We start from the raw sequence: 26,372 nt of genomic DNA, 5'->3' as shown, positions 1-26,372 counted from the left end.
GCTATATTTAATTTTGTACATTTTACATAAATTTATTTCAAATGGTCTTGTATCAATATCCTTAAGTATTTGTGTATTTCATTAAATGTATTTATCCAAACTCTCAATAGCTTCCTCTTTAGAGTATTTTCTCCATTCATCTGGAATCGTGCCGCTCCCCTCATAGGTTTTCTTGTAGTGCTCCTCCAGATTCTTCTGAAATTTGCACACAAACCATTTCCAGTACGGCAGCTCAGAGAGATCAGGGGTGATGCTCCACTGAGCATATTTAGGACCTCCTTTTCTGTATTCCTTAAATGGGAATGCAACATCTGAAACATAAAATGATAGATCACTGGCTACTGCTGATGTACAGATGTTGATAGACAGGTTTGTTGTGTCTCTGTAATACCACCCATTCAGTCCAATATTACGATGAAAAGGGACACTGTGATCTCCATCATGGTTTTCTATGGTGTTGGTGCAGATGGCAGCACAGAAAGGACACTGAACCCAACAGCACTGACAGAAATGAGCAATCAGAATCTCATCTGGTCTGTCTGTCTTGTCCAGCTTCAATGGAAATGTTTCTTTAGTGAATCTACTGCGGATGTCAGATATTACAGAAGGAATCTTTTTTATTATCACATCTTTTAGGACAGTGGTATCAACATCAGTAAAATTCACTCCAGTGAGGTCACTTACAGAGAAAACCAGAACATCAGACAGCAGATGTGTGAAATGAGTCAACCATGAATGAAGATCTCCATTGATCTCTTGAATGTGTTTGGTGGACTCTTGTGCTGCGTTTATGATCTTCTGCTCCAGTTGTGTAATGTTATTCTCCATCTTAGGTTGAACACTATCATGAAATCTTTCAGCAATGTACTGACTGACTTCACCTCTGATGAAACTTTTAAAGTAAAGTTTAGGATTTTTAATGTACTCCATGTATGCTTTAAAGTCCTCATTGATTGCCAGTGTCTTCAGGATGTGTTTCTCCAGATTTGATCTGTTTCCATTCAGTGATTCGCGGTTTGTCTTCATTTCATCTGCTAAATCTCTGGCAGTGTTCTTGTAGACATTCAGCTCAATGGTCTCTTTAAGTTTATTACAAATAAATTCAGCAGTAATGGCAGCTGATGTTGCTCCTTGACAGTATTTCTGGAAAATCCTGTAGTACTCTTCTCTTTTCATGTTAAAATACAGAACAGGATCATTTGCTTCTCTGAATAATCTGTGTTGATAAGTAAATGTCTTGTTTGCTCTGTGACAAATGCAAACTACCAAATCCCTGAAGAATTCTCTCTTGAACATATATTTCACATATGGCTCTTCTTCATAATTTGATATTTTTTTCTTGATGTAATCCATGAGTTGTTGAATGTGGGTAATGTTAAAGCCCATCTTTGCAATGTTATATGACTGAATCATTTGATCTGTCTGATTGGCAATTTCATTGATTAAAGTTCTTACCTGAACTTCATCGTCTGGAGATAAAACAAAGCTACGTTTCCTTTTAGTTCCTTTGTAGAAATGTTTTAAAGTTCCCATATCTACACTGGATCTCTTTACCTGTACATAATCTGAATAGCTTGGCACAGAGAACATATTAATGTACTCACTGCTGACTTTCTTATAGTCTACAGGGAGACTTTCATATGTGTTTGTGAGGAGATCTGTCACACCCTTTAATATGTCAATGTTTTTAACTGTAGGAGTGTCTCTGATAATCTCATCCATCTGCTCTTTCCAAAAGGAATCAAACTCTTTTTTCATGATATTTTCATCATTTGCTTTGTTTTTAAGTTTGAAGCCAAGTTTTTTGCTCTTTTGAAACAGACTGTTTTCATGTTGTGTCCTCTGAGCATCAATCTTTTTCTTCATGTCTCGCTGCTGAAGAACCTGATTTAATTTCTTCTTTGTCTCCCTCACAATGTTTTCCTGAAGCTCTTTGATTTTTATTTCAAATGAAGCTTTCCACTGATTCAGTATTCCTGCATCTCTGTCTTTCTCAAAGAATTCAGACATTGACTTTTTCACTTCTTCACTTTTTTCATGAAGTTCTCTTTGAAGATCAGAATCCTTAACTTCACAAACTGCTTCATTTTCTATTCTGTTGTGTAGTTTGTTTTCAATTTCCAGCATTGCACTTCGAAGGCTCCAGCTCCACTTGCTGTATTCTGTCTCTATTCTTCTGTAAGCTGCGATTTCCAGTGAATTTCTGAAGCTGAACACAAACTGTTCATTCAGCAAAGCCTCCCAGAGATCTTCAATACGTCCTCTTAGGTGTGACAGCATTATGCCATTTGATTCTGAAGCATGTGTTAAAATAGATTCTTTCAGATCCAGAACATTCTCACAGTAGTTTGGGTTTGGTGGTGCCATTGGTGGGCTTCCCTCCCACAGCTGAGCAAAATATTTCACATCTTTCTGTACATCAAATGCAATGACATCACTGAAATATTCTGCATCACAGACTTCTTCTTTAGCAGCAAGTTTTGTCATCTCATCCAGTGTCTCCTGCAGTCGTCTTCTTCCCTCCATGTTTTTCTCTCCAGCTGTGACGTCTGAAACGTTCTGATGTACAAACATACAGCTGGGATTCAGTCTCACATTCTTCATCCTCATGAAGGCCTGGACAACAATCTGGAGAATATCTTGCATCTCAGATGGGTTTTCTCCAAAGATGTTGATCAATGTCAGATTTCCAAGACCAACAACAAATGTGGCCAATTCATTATCATGATTTCTTGAGGACCTTCCACCTTCCAGTTCTGGTGCACGAAGACCTTCAGTATCAACAACCAGAATATAATCAAACTTCAGCTGTTGTTTCATCTCCTCTGATACTCTGATCAGCTGCATGAAAGCTCCTCTGGTGCATCGACCAGCACTGACAGAAAACTGAAGACCAAACATGGCATTGAGTAAAGTGGATTTACCAGAGCTCTGAATCCCTAAAACTGACAGCACAAAAACTCTCTGATCTCCCAGTTTCTGGATGAGTTGATCTAAAACAGCTTTAATCCAGATGAGAGGAACATGAGCAGCATCTCCATCCATCAGCTCCAGTGGAAATCCAGAGATCATCATCTCTGCTGCAAGACTCGGGAGATCAGAGAAATTGTTTTTCTTTACAGATGACCATGATTCATAGATCTGACCAACCTCTCTTATAATGTGCTCCAAACCAAAGGTTGTTTTGTTGATTTTTCCTGATATTTCCTCAAGCTCAGTTTGTTTACTCCTCAGTTGGTCTTGTTTGTTTGGCTTTTGTTTCATAGCTAAGAATTCCTTCCATGTCTGATCATACTCCTTATGAAGTTCACAAAGCTTTTTAGAATTGAAGCCATCCAACAGGTTTATCATCCATGTCAGAAAATACTTTTTTTCACCATTTTTCAGTGATCGCAGTGCTTCAAAAAATATCCTCGTAAATTCACTTGATCCTTGTGACATTTGCTTTTCTCTTATTTCTCTCATCAGTTTCAGTTTGGTGCTTTTATCTTCTTCTAGATTTTCTCCTCTTAGATGACGAAGCTCTTTGTTTATTTTACACCAGTCGTGCCACAGTTTCCCCTGACAGGGCAGATTTGTTTCTTTAACTGTTGATGGATCTTCATCATCCAGTAATCTCATCATCTGAAGTGCCGCCTCTTTTCCTCTCTGACACTCTTCATTATTCTCATCTACTTGAATTCCTGTGTGTTTGGCCACATCTTCCAGTCTAAAAGTCTTTTTATGATCTTTCAAACTCACTCTGATTGTCTCTCTTATCTCATTAGATAGATCAGATTGATTTTTGTTCAAAAGACCAAAGATGAATTTTCCATCTGTCTGTTTAGTTTTATTACAATCATTGTCTGTAAGCAGACAAATAAGAGGTTGAGGAGATCTGAAGAGTGACTTCACCAAACCCTTATACTGGTTCTTCTGTCCAAAATCAGATAAGAAGAGGACATTGACTGAAGACATACTGGTTAAAATCTCATATTGTTTCTCATTGTCTCCTGCATCACCATGAAGATTACAGAAGGCAACACAGTCAGTAAATTGATCAGTGTTTTTTCCAGATGGACAGTACCAGGCGATCTCCACCACTCCATCCATCAGTAGTCTGGTTCTGCTGCTTCCTGAGCAGTTTCTGTGGAAGAACGTGTTGTGTTTCTCATTGATCAAACTGTTTATCAGCTGAGACTTTGATGAAGACAAAGAGCCAAACCTGAAGAACGACACCATTGGAGTTTCTGCTTTGTACACAGGCTGGACTTTACTGATGATCTCATTGTCATTATTTCTCATCTTCCAGCTCTTGTTGATTTGTCTGAATGTCCAGAGAGGAAACTCAATCTGTTGTGTGAATGGATGAGGAACAAGCAGAGGAAGAGCAAACTGACACTGTGAGAGTTTAGTGACCATCAGCTGCTTTAGGAAACTATCAGCACAATGAAACACAGCCATCTGAACATCCATCACATGAATATCAAAGTCAACTTCAGGGTTGTAGTTTGCAGGTGTTTGTTGATCTTCTCTGTGTTTTATGTGAGTTTCTCTTGCTCTGTAGTTCATGTTCAACAGTTTATGTAGGAATGAGTTCACAAGTTCAGTTTCTTTCTGTGGCTCCTGAGACTGAAGTGAAGATTCTGTGATTTTAAGAAAATCTTCTGTTCTCAGTTTATCTTGATGTCTGTTTGTTAAATTTAATCTACTGAAGAGTTTTTCAAGCTGTTTGCCGATTTTTGGTTCAACTATCTGTAAATTCATACATGAATATATATATTAAACAATATATTAAACATATTATATTATTAATATATTTGTTTTGTGTTGGCATTAAATATTCAAATACACAATAAAATTGGAAAGAAACATTTCTATTAAAGATTATGTAGAATAAGTGAATTTTGAGTAAAAACTTAATTATAAAGAATTGATTTCATTAATTATATTTTGCTGTTAAAATGGAAGTTTCATCATTGGAGATAAACTGAGGAAGCAGAAAGATGAATGAAAGCATGGTAACACTTTATAATAAGGTTCATTAGTTAACATGGTAACACTTTTAGTATAGGGACCAATTCTCACTTTTAACTAGTGTCTTATTAGCTTACATATTGGCTGTTTATTAGTGTTTATATAGGACATATAAATGCCTTGTTCTGCATGACCTTATTGTACATCCCTTAACCCAAAACTACATCAACTACCTCATTAGCTATTAATTACCAGTAAATTGGAAGTTTACTCAGGCAAAAGTCATAATTAATAATCAATAAGTGTTCCCCATACTAAAGTGTTACTGTTAACTAGTGTTGTATTTGAGACCAGCTCATTCGAATCTGAGTCGAGACTGAGTCCAGAGAGGGTTGAGTCCGAGTCGAGACCGAGACCAGAGAAGGTCGAGTCCGAGTCAAGACCGAGTCTGAGAAAAGACTTAAGATCGTAGTCTGTGCTATGGCATTTTTGATCTCACCCTCAGTTTAATGATTTTGAAATCCACTCTATAATATTAGGTCCTACAATATACACAGGTCCACTGTAACACAAACCACAGAATACCAATTTACAAAATAAATGTATTATTTATGAAACAAAATAATATTTTAGTTAACTAAAGATAATTGCTAATAAGCTACAGTACTGTGCAAAAGTCTTAGGCCACCACCACCAGACTTGTTGTTTTAGAAGTTTTAATGTTTATCCATATTTATTTCTCAATCTATTTTATAAAACAGAAAATACAGGAAATATGTAAAAAAATTAAAATTTTCAGGACTAAATTTCTTTATACATCGTCGGTGTTTAGTGTGACCTCTCTTGGCACTAAACACATCTTAAGCGTTTTTGAGCAGAATGAAGTAAAAAGACTAATTTCTTTAAAGTTAGGATTTAATTTTATTTAAGTTTAAGAGATCCTGCAGTGTACTGCTATTGCTCAAGTGAAAGGGGAGTTTACCTTAAAAACTTTAGCACCACCGTTTTATAATTTTGCGTAACAGCGCCTTATCTAATGCTTAAATTTCACTGGATGGGTGGCAGTGCAAAACCTCCTCAGGTCTGACCGACTGACTTTGCACCAGTCTGATGCGCGCAAAAAATCACCAATCACTGTTCGTGTCAATCTTACATTAGTTTAAAGAAACATTAATATATATTTTAAAAGGGACTCGTGCAGACTCGAGAATAAGTTAGATTCCTAATGTATTCGAGTACGAGTCGAGATCGAGTCAAAATGCTCACGAGTCTATGACAAGACCAAGACCATTAAAATAAATAAAATAAGGTCTCGAGACCGAGTCCAAGACCGAGTCTGAGTCTTGAGTACTACAACATTGCCGTTAACATAAGATAATGTACTAACTAACAGGAACAAACCATGGGCAATACAATTAGTAACAGTATTTATTAATCTTTGTTAATGTTAGTTAATACAAATAAAGCTTTAATTGTTGGTTCATGTTAGTTCACAGTGCATTAACTGACATTAACAAAATTTTAATAAAGTATTAGTAATTATTGAAATTACTTTAGCAAAGATTAATAAATGCTGTATAAGTGCAGTTCATTATTAGTTAACTAACATGTTAACTAATGTTGTTAACTAATGTTAACTAATGAACCTTATTATAAAGTGTTACCATGCTTTCATTCATCTTTCTGCTTCCTCAGTTTCTCTCCAATGATGAAACTTCAATTTTAACCGCAAAATATAATTAATGAAATCAATACTTTATATAAAGTGTTACCAAAAGCATAAATAATAAACAAATATTAATAGTGACAGTGTGTTGTATAAACAGCATATTATTTGACAGTTTATAATAAAGAAACCCTTAAAACACCAAATATATCAGAAAATGATCTACAGAGTAAATCTGACTCATGATGATTTTTATTCATGACTTACCAGTAGGGCTGCTCGATTATGGGCAAAATCATAATTATGATGATTTAACACACGATTACTCCTTTACTTTGAAAACATGCATTTATTTAACCTTTTAATTAAGTAAGTGTTGCAATAAACTCAAGGCGTCAAAGCATTTGGTGCCTTCGAAGTGCCTTATAAACACATCAGTCCAGCAGCACACATTTTATATTTTATATTGTTGTAAGGTTTTGTTCTGTGTTTTCTGGTATTCTGTGTTTTTTGTATTTTGGACTTTTATTTTGACATCCTGTTCTGTTCTGGCTTTTATTTTGAAAACATCATGCCATGTCACGCTTCACACTTCCTGTCTGTTTTGTATTTAAGCACTTCCTGTATACCTGTTCTCTGCTGAATATTATACAATAGTAAGCCAGCCTGTTTCCTGTCTGTACCTGTTTACCTGCATCCTGTTTATCTGTTACCTGTTTATCTGTATCTGTTCCTGTTTTTGACCTGTACCTGTACTTGGATTGTGATTGTTATTCTGCCTGCCCTGAACCCTAGCCTGTATTTGGATTTATGCTTTGGATTTGCCCTACTGGATTTGTTTGCTGGCCCTTTATGGGATTTTACAATAAACACCTTTTGCACATGGATTCACCTCTTCTATGCTTTCTTTAAAGCACCACGTTACAGAATAATCAGCCATAACCCGGATCCAGCGAAGGTTAGTAACTTCCCACCAGCAACATGAAACCAGTTTTTGCCCTGCTTGAACTCCGTCAGAACCACCGGCCCATTGAGGATTATGTAAGTGACTTTTTGGATTTGTCTAATCAAGTACATTATGATGAAGACACTTTGAAACCGATCTTCTATAATGCTCTGGATGAATGGTTGCGTTTGTGTATGCCACATGATATGTCTGCCTGGTCCCTGAAACGCTATATAGACTTCGCTCTGTTGTTGTGTGGCTCTCCCTTCACTGTGGGTGTTGTGGATAGCAAACCAGAGGCTATTCACAACACCCCAAGCCAAGTCATGCCTGTTTTGTCCATGCCTGTTCACAAAATGGCCGCCACCATGCTTGCTACCAAAATGGCCGCCATCCTGCCTGTCCCTAAATGGCCGCCATCCTGCCTGTTCCCAAAATGGCCGCCATACTGCCTGTCTCTGCACTCGCACCTGTTGTTGAGAGAGCTACCGTTATCCCTGCACCTGAATTACAGAGAGCCATCATCACCACCACACCTGCACTCATGAGGGCTGTTATTCACCCAGCACCTAAAGTCAAGATGGCCGCCCTGCCTGAACCGACGACCACAGAGGTATGTTCCATTGACTCTATACTGCCTGAATTTGCAATAGCCCTGTGGTGCGTCTGGTCTGCCTTCTGCTCTGGTATTTCCCATGTTTCTCAAGGCCCTGAACCCGAACCCCTGGACTCATCAGATCTGCCTGATTCATCCGACTCATCCGATTCATCTGATTCATCCGACTGCTCTGATTCACTCGACTCCTATGACTCATCTGATCTGCCCGACTCATCTGATCTGCCCGACTCATCTGATCTGCCCGACTCATCTGATCTGCCCGACTCATCTGATCTGCCCGACTTATCTGATCTGCCCGACTCATCGGATTTGTCTGTCCTGCCTGATTCACCAGTCCCATCCAATTCATCCGATTCACATGGCTCAAAGGACTCATCTGGTTCACCATCTGGGACATCGCCACCTTGGACAGTGGAAGCTTTCCCAAGTTTTTTTTGGGGGGGTAGTACCCGGACACAGGAAGGAGGCAGAGGACACCAAGGCGGAGGCCGAAGTGTGCTCGGACCCTTCCTCTCCTTGTGTTCCAGGTCTATTCCTGCCCCATGATATAGCTCCATGTCTGCCCCTTGAGCCTGCCCCATGACCCAGGTCCAGGCCTGCCCCATGACCCAGGTCCAGGCCTGCCCCATGACCCAGGTCCAGGCCTGCCCCATGACCCAGGTCCAGGCCTGCCCCATGACCCAGGTCCAGGCCTGCCCCATGACCCAGGTCCAGGCCTGCCCCATGACCCAGGTCCAGGCCTGCCCCATGACCCAGGTCCAGGCCTGCCCCATGACCCAGGTCCAGGCCTGCCCCATGACCCAGGTCCAGGCCTGCCCCATGACCCAGGTCCAGGCCTGCCCCATGACCCAGGTCCAGGCCTGCCCCATGACCCAGGTCCAGGCCGGCCCCATGACCCAGGTCCAGGCCGGCCCCATGACCCAGGACCATGCCGGCCTCACGACCCAGGACCTCCCCTGAACTGCCCTGCCTTTGCCAAGAGGTCCTGGCCCGCCTGCCCACCCTCTATTGGACTTTATGATTTGTTTGTTGGGCTCCGGGAGTCGCCCTTTAGAGGGGGGTTCTGTAAGGTTTTGTTCTGTGTTTTCTGGTATTCTGTGTATTTTTGTATTGGACTTTTATTTTGACATCCTGTTCTGTTCTGGCTTTTATTTTGAAAACATCATGCCATGTCACGCTTCACACTTCCTGTCTGTTTTGTATTTAAGCACTTCCTGTATACCTGTTCACTGCTGAATATTATACAATAGTAAGCCAGCCTGTTACCTGTCTGTACCTGTTTACCTGCATCCTGTTTATCTGTTACCTGTTTATCTGTTCCTGTTTTGACCTGTACCTGTACTTGGATTGTGATTGTTATTCTGCCTGCCCTGAACCCTAGCCTGTATTTGGATTTATGCTTTGGATTTGCCCTACTGGATTTGTTTGCTGGCCCTTTTTGGGATTTTACATAATAAACACCTTCTGCACATGGATTCACCTCTTCTCTGCTTTCATTAAAGCACCACGTTACAATTGTTCTTCCTCAAATATCTTGTTTTTGTGATTGTTTGAATAAAAATGTGCACAGCCCTACTTACCAGATGACTTGAGTCTGTTTGAGAGCAGGAGATTTTAATGCTCTCTATTTCTCCTCTTCTGTCTTCTTCATGCTCCTCTGAATTTACTCTCATGAGTTTATCTTCACACTGTTGTTCAATCAGCTGAATTTTATCTTCATAAATTTTTCTTTCTTCTTCTCTCAGATGTTTCTCATTCTCGATTTTTTCTTCTAGCATCTCCTGTTTTTCTCTCCAGTTTTGTTTTTCTTCCTCCCTCCTCCTTTCATTATCTTGAATCTGTTTCTGTGTTTTTGTCTCGATTTCTTTCATCTTTTCTCTGTATTCTTCTTCTCTGTTTTTCTTCTCTTGCTCATGTTTCTGTCTTTTTTCTTCCTCCATCATCATCTTCATTCTCTCCATCTCTGTGTTGTGTTTTAATTGAAGATCTTCTTTTTCTCTTTCTGTTCTCTCTTTTTCGTTTTTTATTTTTTCATATTGGTCCAACATCATTTGTTCTTTCTCTTTTCTTTTCTGATCCTCTTCTTCTTTTCTCAGTCTTTCATCTTGTTTCTCTCTCTCATAGCTGTCTCTTTCCATTCTCATCTCTTTTTGCATCTCTCGCTTTTGCTTAATTTCACTTTTCTTTCTTTCTTCTCTCTCTATAAAATCATCATCTCTTTTCTTCCTCTCTTTCTTGTGATTCTGTCTTTCTTCCTCCATCATCTCTTTCATTCTCTCTATCTCTGTTTCATGTTTTAACAAAAGATCTTCTCTTTCTCTATCTGCGCTGTCCTTTTCTTTTTTAAATGTTATCTGGAGATCTTTGTTTTCTTTCTTTATTTCCTCAATTTCATTTTTTAATGTTTCTCTTTCTCTTCTCATCTCATCTTCCATCCGTCTCTTTTGCTCCATTATTTCTCTTTTATATCTTTCTTTTCTCTCTTTTTCATGATTCTGTTGTTCAGTTTCTTTTGTATTCATCAGTTTGTCTATTTGTGTTGTAAATTTGATCTGGAGATCTTTGTTTTCGTTGATTCTTTCCTTTATTTCATTTTTTAATGTCTCTCGTTCTCGTCTCATCTCGTCTTGCAGCTGTTTTTCTTGCTCCTTCATTTCTCTTTTATATCTTTCTTCTCTCTCTTTAAATTCTTCTTCTCTTTTCTGTCTCTCTTGCTCATGTTTCTGTCTTTCTTCCTCCATCATCTTCTTCATTCTCTCTCTCTCCTCTTCTTTCTCTCTGCTCAGTTGTTCAATTTTCTTCATCAGTATCTTAATTTCTTTCTCATGTTTTTCTCGCTCCATCTCTCTGAATATTTTAGATGAGTAATAACTCCCTCCATTTGTTTTAACCATGTCGTCTATTTTCTCCAGTAAAGCAGAAACTTGTGTGTGATCTTCAGTCTCAGTATTATTAAACACATGATATCTGTTACCACACTGTTCAATGAGATTCATTAAAGGAGATCCAGGTTTTCCTAAAAACTCTTCAATGGTTTCATCTTTAAGCTCCTCTCCTCTGGTGAAGAGTATCATGGTGTACATTAAAGAGTTTTCACCAAACATCTCTTGAATGATCTTCACTGATTCTTCCTCCTCTTTTGTGAAGCGTTGAGCTAAACTCAGTACAATAATAAACACATGAGGTCCTGGCAGTGTCATTGAGATACATTCGGTCATTTCTCTCTGAATCTCTTCATGTTCAGTATCAAACAGTCCTGGAGTATCAATCACAGTGATGTATCTGCTGTTAACTTCAGCTGTTTCTCTCTGACACTCTTTAGTTATGGACTTGTGAGATACATCTGCTATAAACGCTTTTCTCCCTAAGATTGTGTTTCCTGTTGCACTTTTCCCAGCTCCAGTTTTTCCCAGCAGGACAATCCTCACATCATCTGAACCATCTCTAACATCTGCAAAAGAAAAAACTGCATTAGATATACAATATAACAATACAAGACCACAAACTGAATCTGTTCTAATGCTAAATGAATTCAGCTTAAATGTTTAATTGTATAGCACAAAGAAAATATTTATAGTAAAACATTATATTCTAGAAAATTTCACAAAAATACAGATTTATTAAATGAGACGACATTGGTGCGAGAGCATAATTCCAAAAACGTGCCGAAGGGAGTGGAAAATCTGCGGATTATTTACTAAAAAGGCACAAATTAAATCACACAGACGCAACAGCTGATTTGCAAAATTACCAACGCAATCTACTAAGAGCAGCGCAAATTAGTTCAGGGTCACGAATAAGCAGAGCTGAGGTGCGGGTGATCCCGGGGTGGGTAATCGGGAGAACCAGAAGTTCATTTTAAAATTTGTGAACTGTGAACTGAACTAGTTCATGTTGAAAGTGAACTTTCCCAATACTGGTTATAAGCATGTTACAGGACATAGTTGTTAAAAAGTTGCTAGTTTCTTAAAGGAATTAAGTCTTGGGGTACTGAGAAGCTAAAAAAACTATTCTAATTAAAGTTAATGTCTGTTAACAATTAGCTTGTAATTTGTTATTAGCTTCTTCAAGAAAAGTAAGTCAAATAGTTTAAGTTAAAATCCTAAAAGAAAATGGAGACTAAGTGTAACACTGCAGATTTAGTTAGAGCTCAAAGGCTGGTGCAGAAGAGAAGAGTTGGATGATGCCCATTCCCTCATGGTACTTATTCCAGGAGACGTTGGAATGCCCAGATTGAAGAAGCCCTCAGAACTATCAAAGCTTTAGGGCGAGTGCAAGTAAGAGGACGGACAGTTAGTCTATGGATACCCACAGGGTGCTATGCAAGTGTAAAGAGAAGGTGGACCCCACCAAAGTCCCTCCTGAACTGTTGCCAGAGGGCAAGATGAAAAAATGGATGATTATTATTGCGTCTAAAAGTCCTGATCCTTCTAGCCCATTGGAAGAATTTCCAGAGAGTGGCTCGGCAGAGTCTATTATAAGAGCGGTGGGTGATTTGTTGACTAAGATGGGAAAACCATTGTTTGAGAGTGTTTTCAGGTACCTTGCCAACTCCAGTTGGAGAAGAGTCTCCTGAGCATTGGTTGAAACATGCACGCCTGATGGACGTATCATGGAAAGTCTGAAAGGTCCTGCACTAGCTGTTGTAAAGGCTGTGCGAACTGCTGATCCAGAAGTCAGTCCTGATGCTTGTAAAGTTCAAACTCAGGGAACGGAAGGAAAACCCTCCATCATTCTTGGAATTGCTGAGTGAGCTCAGAAGTGAAGAAGAGTATAAGTCATCAAGGACGAAGCTGAACACCTGAGAATTCACACAAACCCTGCTACAAACAATAGACAGGATGAGGTTGAACGTTGAGAACAGAAATTCAGGAACTCCAGTCAATGTTCACTGCCACGAGTACTTTGCCCAGCCAGGTTGTAGCAGGTAGCATAGAACCTGTGTCCATGACAAAAATGACCGCCCCAGAGACAGATAGTGATGGTGAAGTAGCTGTTTTGAGATAGCAAGTGAAAAACCTGCAAAAACAAATGACACTTCATAAGCTAAAAGTCTCTGAACCCCCCACTTCAGTTCTTAGAGTAGAGCCATCAAGACAAGCCCCTAGTGATAATAAAAAGCAACCATTTAACTCCTCGGAAGGAAAATTTTGTTATCGCTGTGGTGAAACCGACCATTACTCTGCCAAATGCCAGAATGTGGAGAATCAAGCCAAAGTGATTCAAAAGCTGATACATGCTCTAAAGAAAGCTAAACAGGGTGATCCATCTCCTCAAGCATCAGAGGGTTGTCACACAGTGTGATCAGCTAAGAAAAGTTAAGTAACCACCCTTGAGAAACGCAGTCTTGTTCAATCATCCCAGTGAAGATAAATGGTCAGTGCTGCAATGCACTTCTGGATAGTCGCTCTCAAATCACAATTATTACTGAGTCTTAAGCGAAACCAGTTACCCTTACCTGTGATATGTCGTAGTGGAGATGGAATTTTCAGAGAAGGACACCGGTGCAACGGAGACACTTTCCGTCCTTGCTCTGATTTGCCCAAATTCAAAATGTCCTGAAAAGACCCCAGTGATCCTAGGCACAAATGCAAACCTGTTCCAGAGACTGTCCATGCTATGTCGGGAGACCACAGGAGTGGACATTGCCTAGAAAGAACTCTATTTTTCACACCAACCAACCAACCAACCTTTGAGAATGAAGAGGATGAAGTTGCATGTGTGAGGTGGATGGGTCCAGGCTAACCTTACCTTAACATCTGGTGGTGAATGCTGTGCCATCTGTAAAGTGGAGTTAGAGAGGCCTTTGGGTAAAGACATGTTGATGGTTGAGGCCTCACCAACCGCTCCATTACCATCTGGAGTACTGTTGCAGCCTATGGTTGTGCATGGTACTGCAGTGGATGATCACATCACTGTCCTTATCCAGAATGAGTCCATGAAAGACACCGTCATTCCATTTGGACTGTCTTAGGCCAGCTGTGTCACGTTGATCCAGTCGTTCCATCTCTGAAAGTTGAAACTGAGGCAGTGACTGTACCAACAGAGTTAGACCCTCAACTGATCCAGTTTGGCGATTCACCCATACCATCACAATGGAAAGCACGAACACCATATCAGGATGACCGATGCAAAGCCATTCAGAGAACACTTAAGATGTTTAGCTCCACCAGATATTGACGATGTTTGACGAAGGCTGGTATAATTAAGGAGTCACATAGCCATTATGCATCACCAATTGTGATAGCCAGGAAGAAGACTGGGCATATCAGAATGTGCTTTGACTATAGGACCCTTAATAGGCGTAGAATTCCAGACCAGTACAAGACTCCTCGCATAGACAATGTGTTAGATTGTTTAACTGGAAGCAAATAATTTTCTGTCCTTGATTTACATAGTGGCTACTACCAGATTGCCATGGCAGAGGAGTATGTCACAAGTCGGGGCTGGCCACTAGTGTAACCAAGCCACGCCCCTTCTTAGTTTCCACCTCGAGGAGGTCCCAAAGCCAACCCAATGACCAGACAACACAAGTGCACGTAAGTATAAAAAAATAGAATTTTATTTAATTTAATTAAAATAGATGGGGGAATGGGGAAGGGCAAGAGTTTTAAAACTAAGGGTTCTTGTCCTGCCATCCAGGTGGGCCGTGATCGGAAAAGGGAAAGGGGGGGGAGACGGGGCCAGATGTCCGGGGTCCAAGACTCTGTGGGGGTGTGCGGCTCGGGCTCCTCCGCCTTGCTTTATGATCCCGTGGCGCCCTCCTTTTCCACCTGGAGGCAGATTAAAACGACTGAGATAAGTGCTGGGTGAAATACTGTTTCCTTGACGTACCCTTTTGCTGGACGACGACTGGGGCTCTCCTATACGTTATGCTGGGGTGGTATACAGTTGGTGCTCTCCAAATAAGGTATTCTACTTTCTCTCTTACAGGCTGCTGGCTAGAACACAGAAGCTTGGTTAATCACCACTGATATTGACGCTCACCTCTCCAGCTTGGGGCGACGTACAGTAAGTACAGTTCAGGTAAGGTATTCAAGTTCGCTCTCTCTCTCTTTACAGGCGGTCCACTCTCAGGTGAGGTATTCAGGTTTCTCTCTCTCCACAGGCTGCTGGCTGGGGCACAGAAGATTGGTTAATAACCACTGATTATGACTCTCTCACCTCTCCAGCTTGGGACGTCGTACAGTAAGTACTGCTTAGGTAAGGTGTTCGGTTCTCTCTCTTCACAGGCTATCAACCCTCAGGTAACGTGTTCAGGCTGCTTTCTCTCCACAGGCTGCTGACTGGGGCACAAAAGGTCGGTTAATAACCACTGATATTGACTCTCACCTTTCCAGCTTGGGACGACGTACAATAAGTACGGTTCAGGTAAGGTGTTAAAGTTTCTCTCTCCACAGGCGGCTGGCTAGGCTCGCACGCAGCATATACAAAGGTTTGAAATGACTGGTACCTGCAGCCTTGCGTTCTCCCACGGCGAGGTTGGTAGAGGCGGGGGTTTTCTGACAATACACACACAGCGCCACACTGCACCTCTTCAAAGTGTACTTTCACAGCACACACAGACTCATCCACTCTTCGGAGGCTGGTGTTTGCTGTGTTGCCCAAAGCGGAAGTTCACTCACCCGAAATCCAACTCCTTCTGCTTCTTCAGCCCGTCTTTTAAGTCTACATTAATCACATCACCCGCCCAGTCAATAATCTCTGCCTCCTTTGCACACCTGTGAAGAATCTGGCCTGATTTCGCTGCCATGGAGACCCAGGAAGTAAACGGGGGTTTGAAAAATTTGCTCCGGGCGGAACCTCTCCTCTCTATTTTTGGTTCCGCCCTAAGTCACCCTGTGACAAGTACAAAGAAAAAAACGCCTTCATTTGCCCCCTTGGATTCTTCCAATTTGAAAGAATGCCTTAAGGCATAACTGGAGCGCCGGCAACGCTCCAAAGACTTATAGAGAAAGCTGTCAGCGATATGAATCTCCTTCAGGTATTAGTTTATTTGGATGATCTCATTGTCTTTGGACCTTCCTTAGAAGAACATGAACAATGCCTCCTGCAAATTTTAGATAGGCTGGAAGAGGTAGTGCTAAAACTCTCTCTTCACAAGTGTCAATTTTGTCAACCCAGGGTTAAGTATGTGAGTCACATAGTGGCCGCTGATGGTGTTGTTACTGACCCTGAAAAGCTAGACGCAGTTGCTAGGTGGCAGTCTTTTCTAGGTTTCTGTGGGTATTATCGACGTTTTATAGCAACTACTCTGTGATTGTTAGGACCCTCACTGAACTGACAAAAGGCTATGCACCCACCAAGCGTGGAAGGAAGAAATCCCCTGACCAGACCCAGACGTATTATAAGGACTCAGAACCATTCAGTGACCGGTGGGATCAGTCCTGCACAGACGCAATTAATCGTATCATTCAGTGTCTGCTCAATGTACCTGTACTTGCATTTGTTGATGCCAATAAGCCATATGTTATACACACTGACGCAAGTTTCAACGGGGTCGGTGCCATACTCTATCAGGAACATCTGGAAGGGTTTAGACCGGTGGCGTTTGCCAGCAGAAAGTTGAGCTCTTTTGGACAGCGGCACCCTGTTTATCAGCTAGAGTTCCTTGTGCTGAAATGAGCGGTCGTGATAAATTTCATGACTATCTCTATGGAGCCAAGTTCACTATACGCACTGACAATAACCCATTGACTTATGTACTTACCACGGCCAAACTCAATGCAACAGGTCATCATTGGCTTGCAGTCCTGGCCACTTATGGTTTCTAAGTAAAATATAGGCCTGGAAAAGCAAACATTGACGTTGACTTGCTGTCTCGCAACTTACCTGAAGACGGGGAGTGGGATGGCATGTCTCCGAATGTAGTGAAGTCCATATGTCAGCGGGTGGAAATGTATTCAAATTCATCACCCAGATATGTGGAACAATTAGGAGCTTCACCAGCCTATATTCCAGAAGTGTATGCCTTTTAGTCTCAGTTACAGCTCAGCTCATTGGAGCAACTATTAAAAGCAGACTTGATGACTGCCCATAAGAGGGATGCTGTGATCAGACAAGTGCTGGAGGCATTGAGAACAAGCAAGAAAGATGCAGAGGAGGCACTACAGTTTGTGCTGCCTGTTGAGTTCAGAGAAGAAGTGTTGTACTCTCTTCATGACGACATGGGCCACCTAGGGGTGGAGAGGGTAACTCAACTCCTAAGAGCAAGATTCTACTGGCCCAAAATGGCTCATGATACAGACGAGTATGTGTGGAAATGTGGACTGTGCATCACTTGCAAAACGCCTCTCTACACCAAATCACCAGCAGTGGTCCTCTTGACCTTGTGTGTATTGACTTTTTTGTCAATGGAGCCTGATTCCAGGGGCATTAGTCATGTCCTGGTTGTGACCGATCATTATACCAGATATGCACAGGCCTTTCCTGCGAAGAATCAGAAAGCCCTGACAGTAGCTAAGATCTCAGTCGAAAAATATTTCATTCACTATGGCTTACCTGTTAGGATTCATTTTGATCAGGGAAGAGATTTTGAGTCGAGGCTGATAAGAGAACTGCTGACAATCTTGGGCATACGAAAATCACAAACAGACAGAACTCCACCGCACTAACGTTAGCTCGCGCCCGCACCACGTGCATATCACGCTGTGTAAACTTCTTCTTCTTCGGTTTTATTGGCGGTTGGCAAACCAACTTAAAGGTCATGTGATTGGCTTATAAGTAAACAATCCCCCACGTGGGGTGCGTTCTTGTGATTGGCTAAAACAAGGGAGATATCTAATTGGTTGCAGATCATTTCCTGTTTAAAAAAGGCATTTGTGTGTCGAGCCAAGTCAGGGGAGTCTCAAAATTCACACACAAATGCAGTAAAGTTCACAGACCAAAAACAGTTTGTAAATCAATATATATTTGTGTGTGCATCAGAAATACATTTCTGAATCGTGTCCTGTGCATTTGTGAATCTTGAGTGCATTTGTAAATGTTGTTTGCATTTCTGAATTGGTTGTGTATTTATGAATTTTGTGTGCTTTCTGAATTTTGTATGCATTTGTGAATCTTCTGTGCTTCTTAAATTTTGTGTGTGCATTTGTGAATTTTGTGTGCATTTGTGTAACCTGCGTGTGTATTTATGAATCCTGTGTGTGCATATGTGAATGTAGTGTGTGCATTTATCTTTATTGACACTCTTCTAGCTCCATAGTTCCATGTAGTGGTAGGAAAGATGCTGAACTTACCTATATTTCGTGTGAGACCTGAAGGAGGCAGAGGCGGAATAAGAACCATCCATCGTGACCACATATTACCTATTGGGGCAAGCCTCTTAAAAAACCTCTGTGAGACAAAGAACACGTTCAATTAAAAAAAGACAAATCATGAGGCAAAGAGAAGAAGTCTCAGAAAACAATCGATTTACTTCACAAGACGTCCATATGTCACCATGAGTCATGTGGATTACTTTCGTATTGGATAAATCTGCTTTTCGAGCTTTCAAAATTGCGTATCGGTTAACTTGCATTATATGAATCACAGATAGGTTTCTGCAAAATATATTCTTTATTGCTCTACTGAAGACAAAATGTTAGTAAATAAACAGTAATGTTTATTTTTGGGTAAACTGTCCCTTTTATTATACACTGAACATTACAGTCGTATGCAAAAGTTTGGGGACCCCTGACAATTTCCATGATTTATTTCATAAATATTTGGGTGTTTGGATCAGCAATTTCATTTTGATCTGTCAAATAACTGAAGGACACAGTAATATTTCAGTAGACAAATTAAGTTTATTGGATTAAAGAAAATGTGCAATATGCATCAAAACAAAATTAAACAGGTGCATAAATTTGGGCACCTTTGTCATTTTCAAGGTCAAGGTACCATTTATTGTCTCCCTTAGGAGAAATTTGTCTTAGATGAGAGAACTGCTGCACATCAGTCCTCCCCAACAACTACATTCATACATACATCTATTACACATAACACACTTTACCTTAAATAAATACATAATTAAAACTAAATATATAAAAAGTCACATTCTAAAAAAGTACATTCCTAATTGAGTACATTTAAATATTGCTAAATCAACACCTGAATTACCTTAAAAAAAAAAAAAAAAACATACCACTACTATTCACTACCATATCATCACCCTTGTTCATTAAGCAGTTTTTATCGACTGTGGGACGAAAGAATGTTTATAGCGATTATACTTACATAATGGGACCCTGTATCGCCTTCCAGAGTTCATCAACACATACTCTGAATGCAAAACATGTGAGGGGTCCAGTACAATTGTATTTGCCTGCTGTAACAAGGACCTCTTAAAAATGTCCTGTAAAGTGTTTAGTGTCCGTACACCCATGATTTTCCCTGCTTTTGTTGATTTAAATACATGTACTACTTAGCACTGATTAACTGGAACACACAATTGGTGAGCTCATTAAGCCTTCCCTTAAAAAAATTAACCATGGTTTTATTGTGGTAAAAGTGTTGTAACCATGTTTTTTTGGTGTATGGATTACTATCAGCAAAACTATGGTTTTACTACACAGCGTAAAAAACACTTGCTACCCACAGTAAAATTTGGTGGAGGTTTCAACATGCTGTGGGGCTGTGGCGCCAGTGCCGGTACTGGGAATCTGCTTAAAATTGAGGGTCACATGGATTCCATTCAATATAAGCAGATGCTTGAGAATAATGTTGAGGAATCAGTCACAAAATTGAAGTTACACCGGGTCTGGATATTTCACAAGACAACAACCCAAAACACTACTCAAAATCTACACTGGCATTTATGCAGAGGAACAAGTACATTCTGATATGTATTTCATTTTGATGCATATTGCAAATTTTCAGTTAATTCAATAAACCTTATTTCACTACTGAAATATTACTGTGTCATTCAGTTATTTGATAGATCAAAATAAAATTGTCAGGGGTGCCTAAACTTTTGCATACGACTGTATATTAATCATCCACTTTCATACTTTAGCAAAACTCTATATATCTCACTTAATGGGCTAAACACGATTCTACATATGTAATGTTATATACTCTGTGATGTCTATAAAGGTAGGTATCCCGATGGAGACCGCAGGATTGTGTTCTGCGATCTCTGCCAAATCCATTGAGCCTCCTTCTGGACCGGCCACTTCAGCAGCATCAGAGGGTGGGCCCCCTCCCTCCGAAGCAGACTCGGACATCCTTCCTCCCTCTGGTCGGGTTGTGGCGCTGGAAATCGTCGTTCTCAAGCTAATTACGGCCGTTTCAGGCTTCCCCTCTCACCTCCCTCACCGATGGAGCCACTTAGGGTTGCGTCGTGATCCCTTCAGTGGAGCGGGGGTCGCGATGCAACTGTGTCTGGCCACCGCTGCCTCCCGGAGAGACCGGCCGACCCTTCCTTCACGAGCCTGTAAGCTGTCGTTCGCTCTCACGGCGGGGGCATATCAGGCCTCTGGAGAAGTGGCATCCGCTCTGCATGCCATGGTTCACCAAGCGAAGGCTTTGAGGGATCTGCACAAGGGAGGCCAGTGATCTGGCTCTCCGGGCGACCAAGGTAACAGGGCAGGCAGTCGGTCATGCGATGTCCACCATGGTGGTCCAAGAACGCCACCTCTGGTAGTGTCTGGCTGACATGAAGGTCGCAGACAAGAACAAGTTCCTGGATGCTCCAGTCTCCCAGCCCGGCCTCTTCGGCGAGTCCATGGACAACTTCGCCCAGCAGTTCTCTGCTGCCCAGAAACAGATTGAGGCAACTCTAAGATCATGCGCTGGCAGAAGAGAGCTGGTAGTGCCGTTAATTCCACTTGTGCGGTCTCTGGGTGCCTGGCAACAGCTCCCCAGCCCGTCTCGTTGGTTATTATGCATGATCCGCCTCGGTTACGAGATTCAATTAAACCGGCATATGGTTCACCAAGCGAAGGCTTTGAGGGATCTGCACGAGGGAGGCCAGTCATCTGGGGATGCTTGGTGAAAGCATCCGATGCACATGTACTGCGTCCAGAAGTCGATGTCCTGCTGGCGAAGGACGGGATAGAGCTGGTCCCTCCAGTCAAGATGATGTCAGGGTTTTACAGCCCGTACTTCATAGTACCCAAAAAAGGCGGCCGGTTACGATCGATCTTGGATTTACGTGTACTAATTGGTTTGCAGCCATAGACCTGAAAGACGCGTTCTTTCATGTGTCCATCCTCCCTCGCCACAGGCCGTTTCTCTGCTTTGCGTTCGAGGGGAGGGAATATCAGTACAAAGTTTTACCATTTGGACTCTCTCTTCCCGTGTCTTCACGAAAGTAGTGGAGGCGGCGTTAAAGCCCCTGAGAGAGTGGTGTTCACATTCTGGCTTATCTCAACGATTGGCTTATAATAGCTCATTCTCGGTAGATGCTGTGCAAACACAGAGACTTAACGCTTCATCATCTCGCTCGTTTGGGTCTTCGGGTCAACTGGGAAAAGAGCAAACTGCCCTGTACAGAGGATCTCTTTTCTTGGTATGGAACTGGACTCGATTGATTTATCGGCACGTCTAACAGAAGCCCGTGTCCAGTCACTCCTGACTTGCCTGAATACATTTTGGGACAATAGCGCGATCCCGCTGAAACAATTTCAAAAGCTCCTTGCTGCAATATCCGCTAATCATACCCCGATAAACGGTAGATCAATGGGTCAGCACAATCCAGTTATTAGGTTTTCAAGTGGTGCTCGAAGGCTGAACCCTTTGCGCCCTACCTCTATTCTAATACAAATTTTATATGTGTACACGTGATATTAAAATAGCTCTGTTTAGGACATATTGTAATTCTCTTTATACAGGCCATCTGTGGTGTAACTATACCAATGCTAAAATGAGAAAGCTCCAGGTTGCATTTAACGATGCGCTGAGAATCCTGCTCAAGCTTCCAAGGTGGACAAGTGAAAGCCAACTGTTTGTATCAAATAATGTATCCACCTTGAATGCTGTGTTAAAGAAGTATATCTATAGCTTCATGTGTCGGCTGAGGGATTCGAAAAACAGTATTATAAGTGTGTTAAACAATGTTAAATTGAGTGACACAAGGAATAACTCCCGTTTCTGGAAGCACTGGAGTAAAAGTCTGTATGTTTTTTGAAATGTCTTTTTTTCCTCCTTTCTTGTGTGTATTGTTTTTAAATAAGTATGTTTGTATGTCTTTTTGATATGGACCTATGTGTCTGGAATAAAGAATAATAATAATACTGTAATTATACTCCTTGGGACCTGTCCATGATGCTGAAAGCCCTGCAGGCTGCCCCTTTCGAGCCGCTGCAGTCTGTGAGTCTTAAGTTTCTTACGATGAAAACTCTGACCCTGCTCGCGCTGGCTTCGCTTAAAGGTGGAGTCCACGATGTTTGAAAGCCAATGTTGATATTTGAAATCACCCAAACAAACACGCCCCTACCCCAAAAGAATCTGGACCTTCTGTTGATAGACCCGCCCCACACATACGCAACTCGGCATTTGATTTGATTTGATTGGCTATAAGTGTGTTTTGGTAGTCGGCCCATCTCCTTTTCCAACGCGTTTTTCAAACATCGTGGACTCCGCCTTTAAGAGGGTAGGGGACCTTTATGCATTCTCAGTCGATGAGTCGTGCCTTCAGTTTGGACCTGCTGTCTCGAGTGTAACATTGAGACCCAGGCCAGGCTATGTGCCCAAAGTTCCCACCACTCCTTTTAGAGAGATATCATTGTTGAGGTGAAAGGCAAGAATGTTTGTGTGATTGCAACTTATGCCCAGGAAGAAAAAGTCTCTCCATGTCTGTGGCAAGTAATTCTGATCTAATAAAGCACCTCACATCATCACATGCTGCTGCAAAATTAGTGGTTTCTAATAAGTATCCATTTTAGTCATTTAACATATTTAATATTGGGGGCATCCAAGTTATTTGAAATAATTGAATTCTTTTTTTAAGTAATGCAATAATTACTTTCCCTGGTAATTACTTTTATAATGATGTAACACAGTTACTAACTCAGTTACTATTTGTGAGAAGTTATTAGTAACTATAACTAATTACTTTTTAAAGTAACGTTGCCAACACTGTTGGTGTCTATTTTTAAGACATTTGACAAGTTAGGTGTGCGGTTTACAAAAAAAACTTGCAAAGAAGTGCAAATATGGCGGCACACACATTTACATCACAAATAAGGTGGATATAGTATATAAAAACTGTTTATATAAAAGAGTCCAGATTCTGTAGACAGACCCTCATGTAAATAAAGTTTTGCTTGTTGTTTGTTTATCTCTATATAGGGACAGGTAAAAAAAACTCAGAACCTGTTTGACAAGGTCCAAACTCAGTATAGACACACCCTCATGTAAATAAAGTTTTCCTTGTTGTTTGTTTATCTGTATATAGGGACAGGTGAAAAAACCTCAGAACCTGTTTGACAAGGTCCAGACTCAGTATAGACACACCCTCATGTTAATAAAGTTTTGCTTGTTGTTTGTTTATCTGTATATAGGGACAGGTAAAAAAAACTCAGAACCTGTTTGACAAGGTCCAGACTCAGTATGGACACACCCTCATGTAAATAATGTTTTGCTTGTTGTTTGTTTATCTGTATATAGGGACGGTCTCCGTGATTTTACCAAGTAAAATGTAATCCTGGATCAACATTTTTTGTTGATCCTGGATCAACGTTTTAATCAAAGATACCCCAACCAACCCTTAACTCAAACCCTAACCATTTTTAAACCCTCAAATGAGTGTGAAATAATAGTTTGAGGAGTGTTTCTTAAAAGCCCCTAACCCAATCCTAAACCTAAATCTAACTAATCCTAATCCTGCAATCTGATTGGATAATGAAAATGTTGATCCAGGACCAACAATGGTGTTGATCCAGGATCACATCTTACTTGGTGAAATCACGTTCACCATATAATATAGGGACAGGTAAAAACCCTCAGAACCTGTTTGACAAGGTCCAGACTCAGTAGACAGACCCTTATTAAAAGATGGACAGACACAGAATGAGAGATTTTCTTCACAACATGTAATCAAAACACAATTGACATTAGTACAGTATACAGTTTGTCTCCCTGCAACTGTGATGAGTAGATGCCAGTCTGTGTCAATCACACTCTTTAGTTCAAACATTGTCTTAATTTTTTTACATCTGTTATTTTGTACTATATTTTTGCTTTACTTTGCTAATTATCTACATTGTTTAGCATTATACAGAACATCACTTAACTGTAAACACTTCAATAATGTACAAATATCTGTCCTCTCAATAAAGTGCCTGAAACTTAAACTAGTCGTGCTGTTCTCTCTAAAAAGTGTGCTTTATGTGGTTTAAACCATATTACATTTTAAATATGCATGCTTTAAAAGTTGTATAAAAATGATCAAATTACAAATTTTAAAGCTGTATATATTTTTATCTGCAACAACTAATATTTTGTGCAAACATACACTTGTGTGAAAGTCAAGAGGCTAATAGTGTTAAAAGTGGATGAAGAAATATAACTTAAAATAAATAAAGTAAACACTTGTCTATACAATAAAAAATTAAACGTATCTTAAGTTTCTTTCTGTTATATTTACCCAAATTCGAAGCCATTTCATCTTCAATAAAGTGATCTTGATCTCGCTGATGTGTAGCCTACCTGTTAAACAGAAGGAGAAACATGGGTCAGTCCTGAAGTATGAGGTCAGTACACCCTTAAAAAACACAAAGGGGTGGATTCCTTAGCTCCACCCCTTTTTCACTATATCCTTTTCAGTGGGTTTAATTACTTATTAATACTAATCAACATTTACGTAGAATGTAACAGATTGGAATGTTAAAGATACTACATTTTGTATTTGTGATTGTAAAAACGTCAAACACTAAGCGCATCCTCTTCACTACTGAAAATCCTGGTTTGAATCATGGTTTGAATAGTTAATAGTAAATTCTTTAAGCATGAAAACATAGACAACTTACAGGCTGTGAGTCAAAAGCAGAATTATGATAATGTGCAACCAGCTGCATTCATTGTAGTCCAAGAAAAGAGATTTCAGTTGGAGACAATAACTTGTGTCATTGTATACTTTGGGTTTTGTAACTTTGCATATAATTAACATGTACTTACACACACTTACACACCAAAGGAAAAGCATGAGATGGTTCTATTTTGTATCACAAACAACACAATAAAATGTAGAGTTCATAAATGCAGAGTAATATCAACATATCAATGAAAAACTGTGATGGGGTTTTACCAGTGTTTTAAGCCAGTAACTCTTTTCAAAGAATTTGCAAATAAACCATAAATAAAGTAAATTATAGCTAATAAGTTACTGCACATTATAAGTAAAAATGTTTGATTTTGGAGAGTTTATTGTATGTACTGATGCTGATATTATAAAAATGTTTACTAAAATGAACTACAGTACAAACTAGCATAAACCGTTTGTAAGTTAATGTTTATAATATTATGGTTTTGTTGTCAGGGTCTTGCCAGACCCTTGTGTTTGATTCAGGTCTCATTCTGTATTGCAAGGTCCTGATAGTACAATGTTCTGTGTGGGAACACGTGGATTATGTGTTTTTTGCCACGTGTTTCCAGTGTCTCATCACTTTTACCCCGCTCCCTTGTGTTCTTTCGATTTGACTGTTTAATGATTTCCACCTTTTCCCATCCTGATTTGTTCCCTTTCTTTTGCTCTCGTGTTCTCTGTCTTGTGCTCGATTGTTTGTTCAGATTACGTGTGTTCTCCTGTGATTCGTATTCCTGTCCAGCCAAAGTCTTATTCTGTGTGGTTAGTTTAGTAAGTTTGTTATTTAGTTTTATGTTACCCTTATGTCCATTTATTGCCTTGTTTTACCCCATTGTGGGTTTTGTTTTCTGTGTTAATTTAAATAAAACTTCCTTTTCTGTTTACAACCCTGTCTGCGCCTGGGTTCTGCCTTATTCGTGTCGTGACATTTGTCCATCTTTGCAAATAAGATTTTTTATATAAAAGAAACCATGCGTTTTGGGCAGTATGTAGGAAAGCCTGCACATGGTGAAGAGCTTGATGTGTCACCATGAAAACCAAAACAGCCATTACTCACCATGGGGACAGATAAGATTTTTAAAACCTACGCATTAAAGGGTTAACGAACCTCAAACAGTTGATTTAGGAACCGAGGCTGCGCTGTACCCTCCTCATCTCTCACTTTCTATGAAATGTG

At 40.4% G+C, this 26,372-nt stretch overlaps 1 protein-coding gene across 2 annotated transcripts; it reads right to left on the bottom strand.

Moving 5' to 3' along the window:
- Positions 1-51: 51 nt before the first annotated feature.
- Positions 52-24,841, bottom strand: LOC129430402 (interferon-induced very large GTPase 1-like). Of its 2 annotated transcripts, XM_073875554.1 has the most exons (4): positions 24,758-24,837; positions 18,426-18,522; positions 9,768-11,638; positions 52-4,734 (listed from the first exon to the last, which is right to left on the bottom strand). In XM_073875554.1, exons 1-4 carry the CDS (start codon positions 24,776-24,778, stop codon positions 82-84), a joined length of 6,642 nt encoding a protein of 2,213 aa, XP_073731655.1. In that variant the 5' UTR covers positions 24,779-24,837; the 3' UTR covers positions 52-81. The 2 variants fall into 2 exon arrangements, with proteins under 2 accessions (XP_073731655.1, XP_073731656.1); XM_073875555.1 differs by lacking the exon at positions 18,426-18,522 and having other exon boundaries at positions 24,758-24,841.
- Between the last annotated feature and the right edge of the window lie 1,531 nt (positions 24,842-26,372).

The sequence above is a fragment of the Misgurnus anguillicaudatus genome, chromosome 13 (assembly GCF_027580225.2).
Source record: "Misgurnus anguillicaudatus chromosome 13, ASM2758022v2, whole genome shotgun sequence".
NCBI lineage: Eukaryota > Metazoa > Chordata > Actinopteri > Cypriniformes > Cobitidae > Misgurnus > Misgurnus anguillicaudatus.
This window is presented reverse-complemented; position numbering and strand designations above follow the sequence as displayed.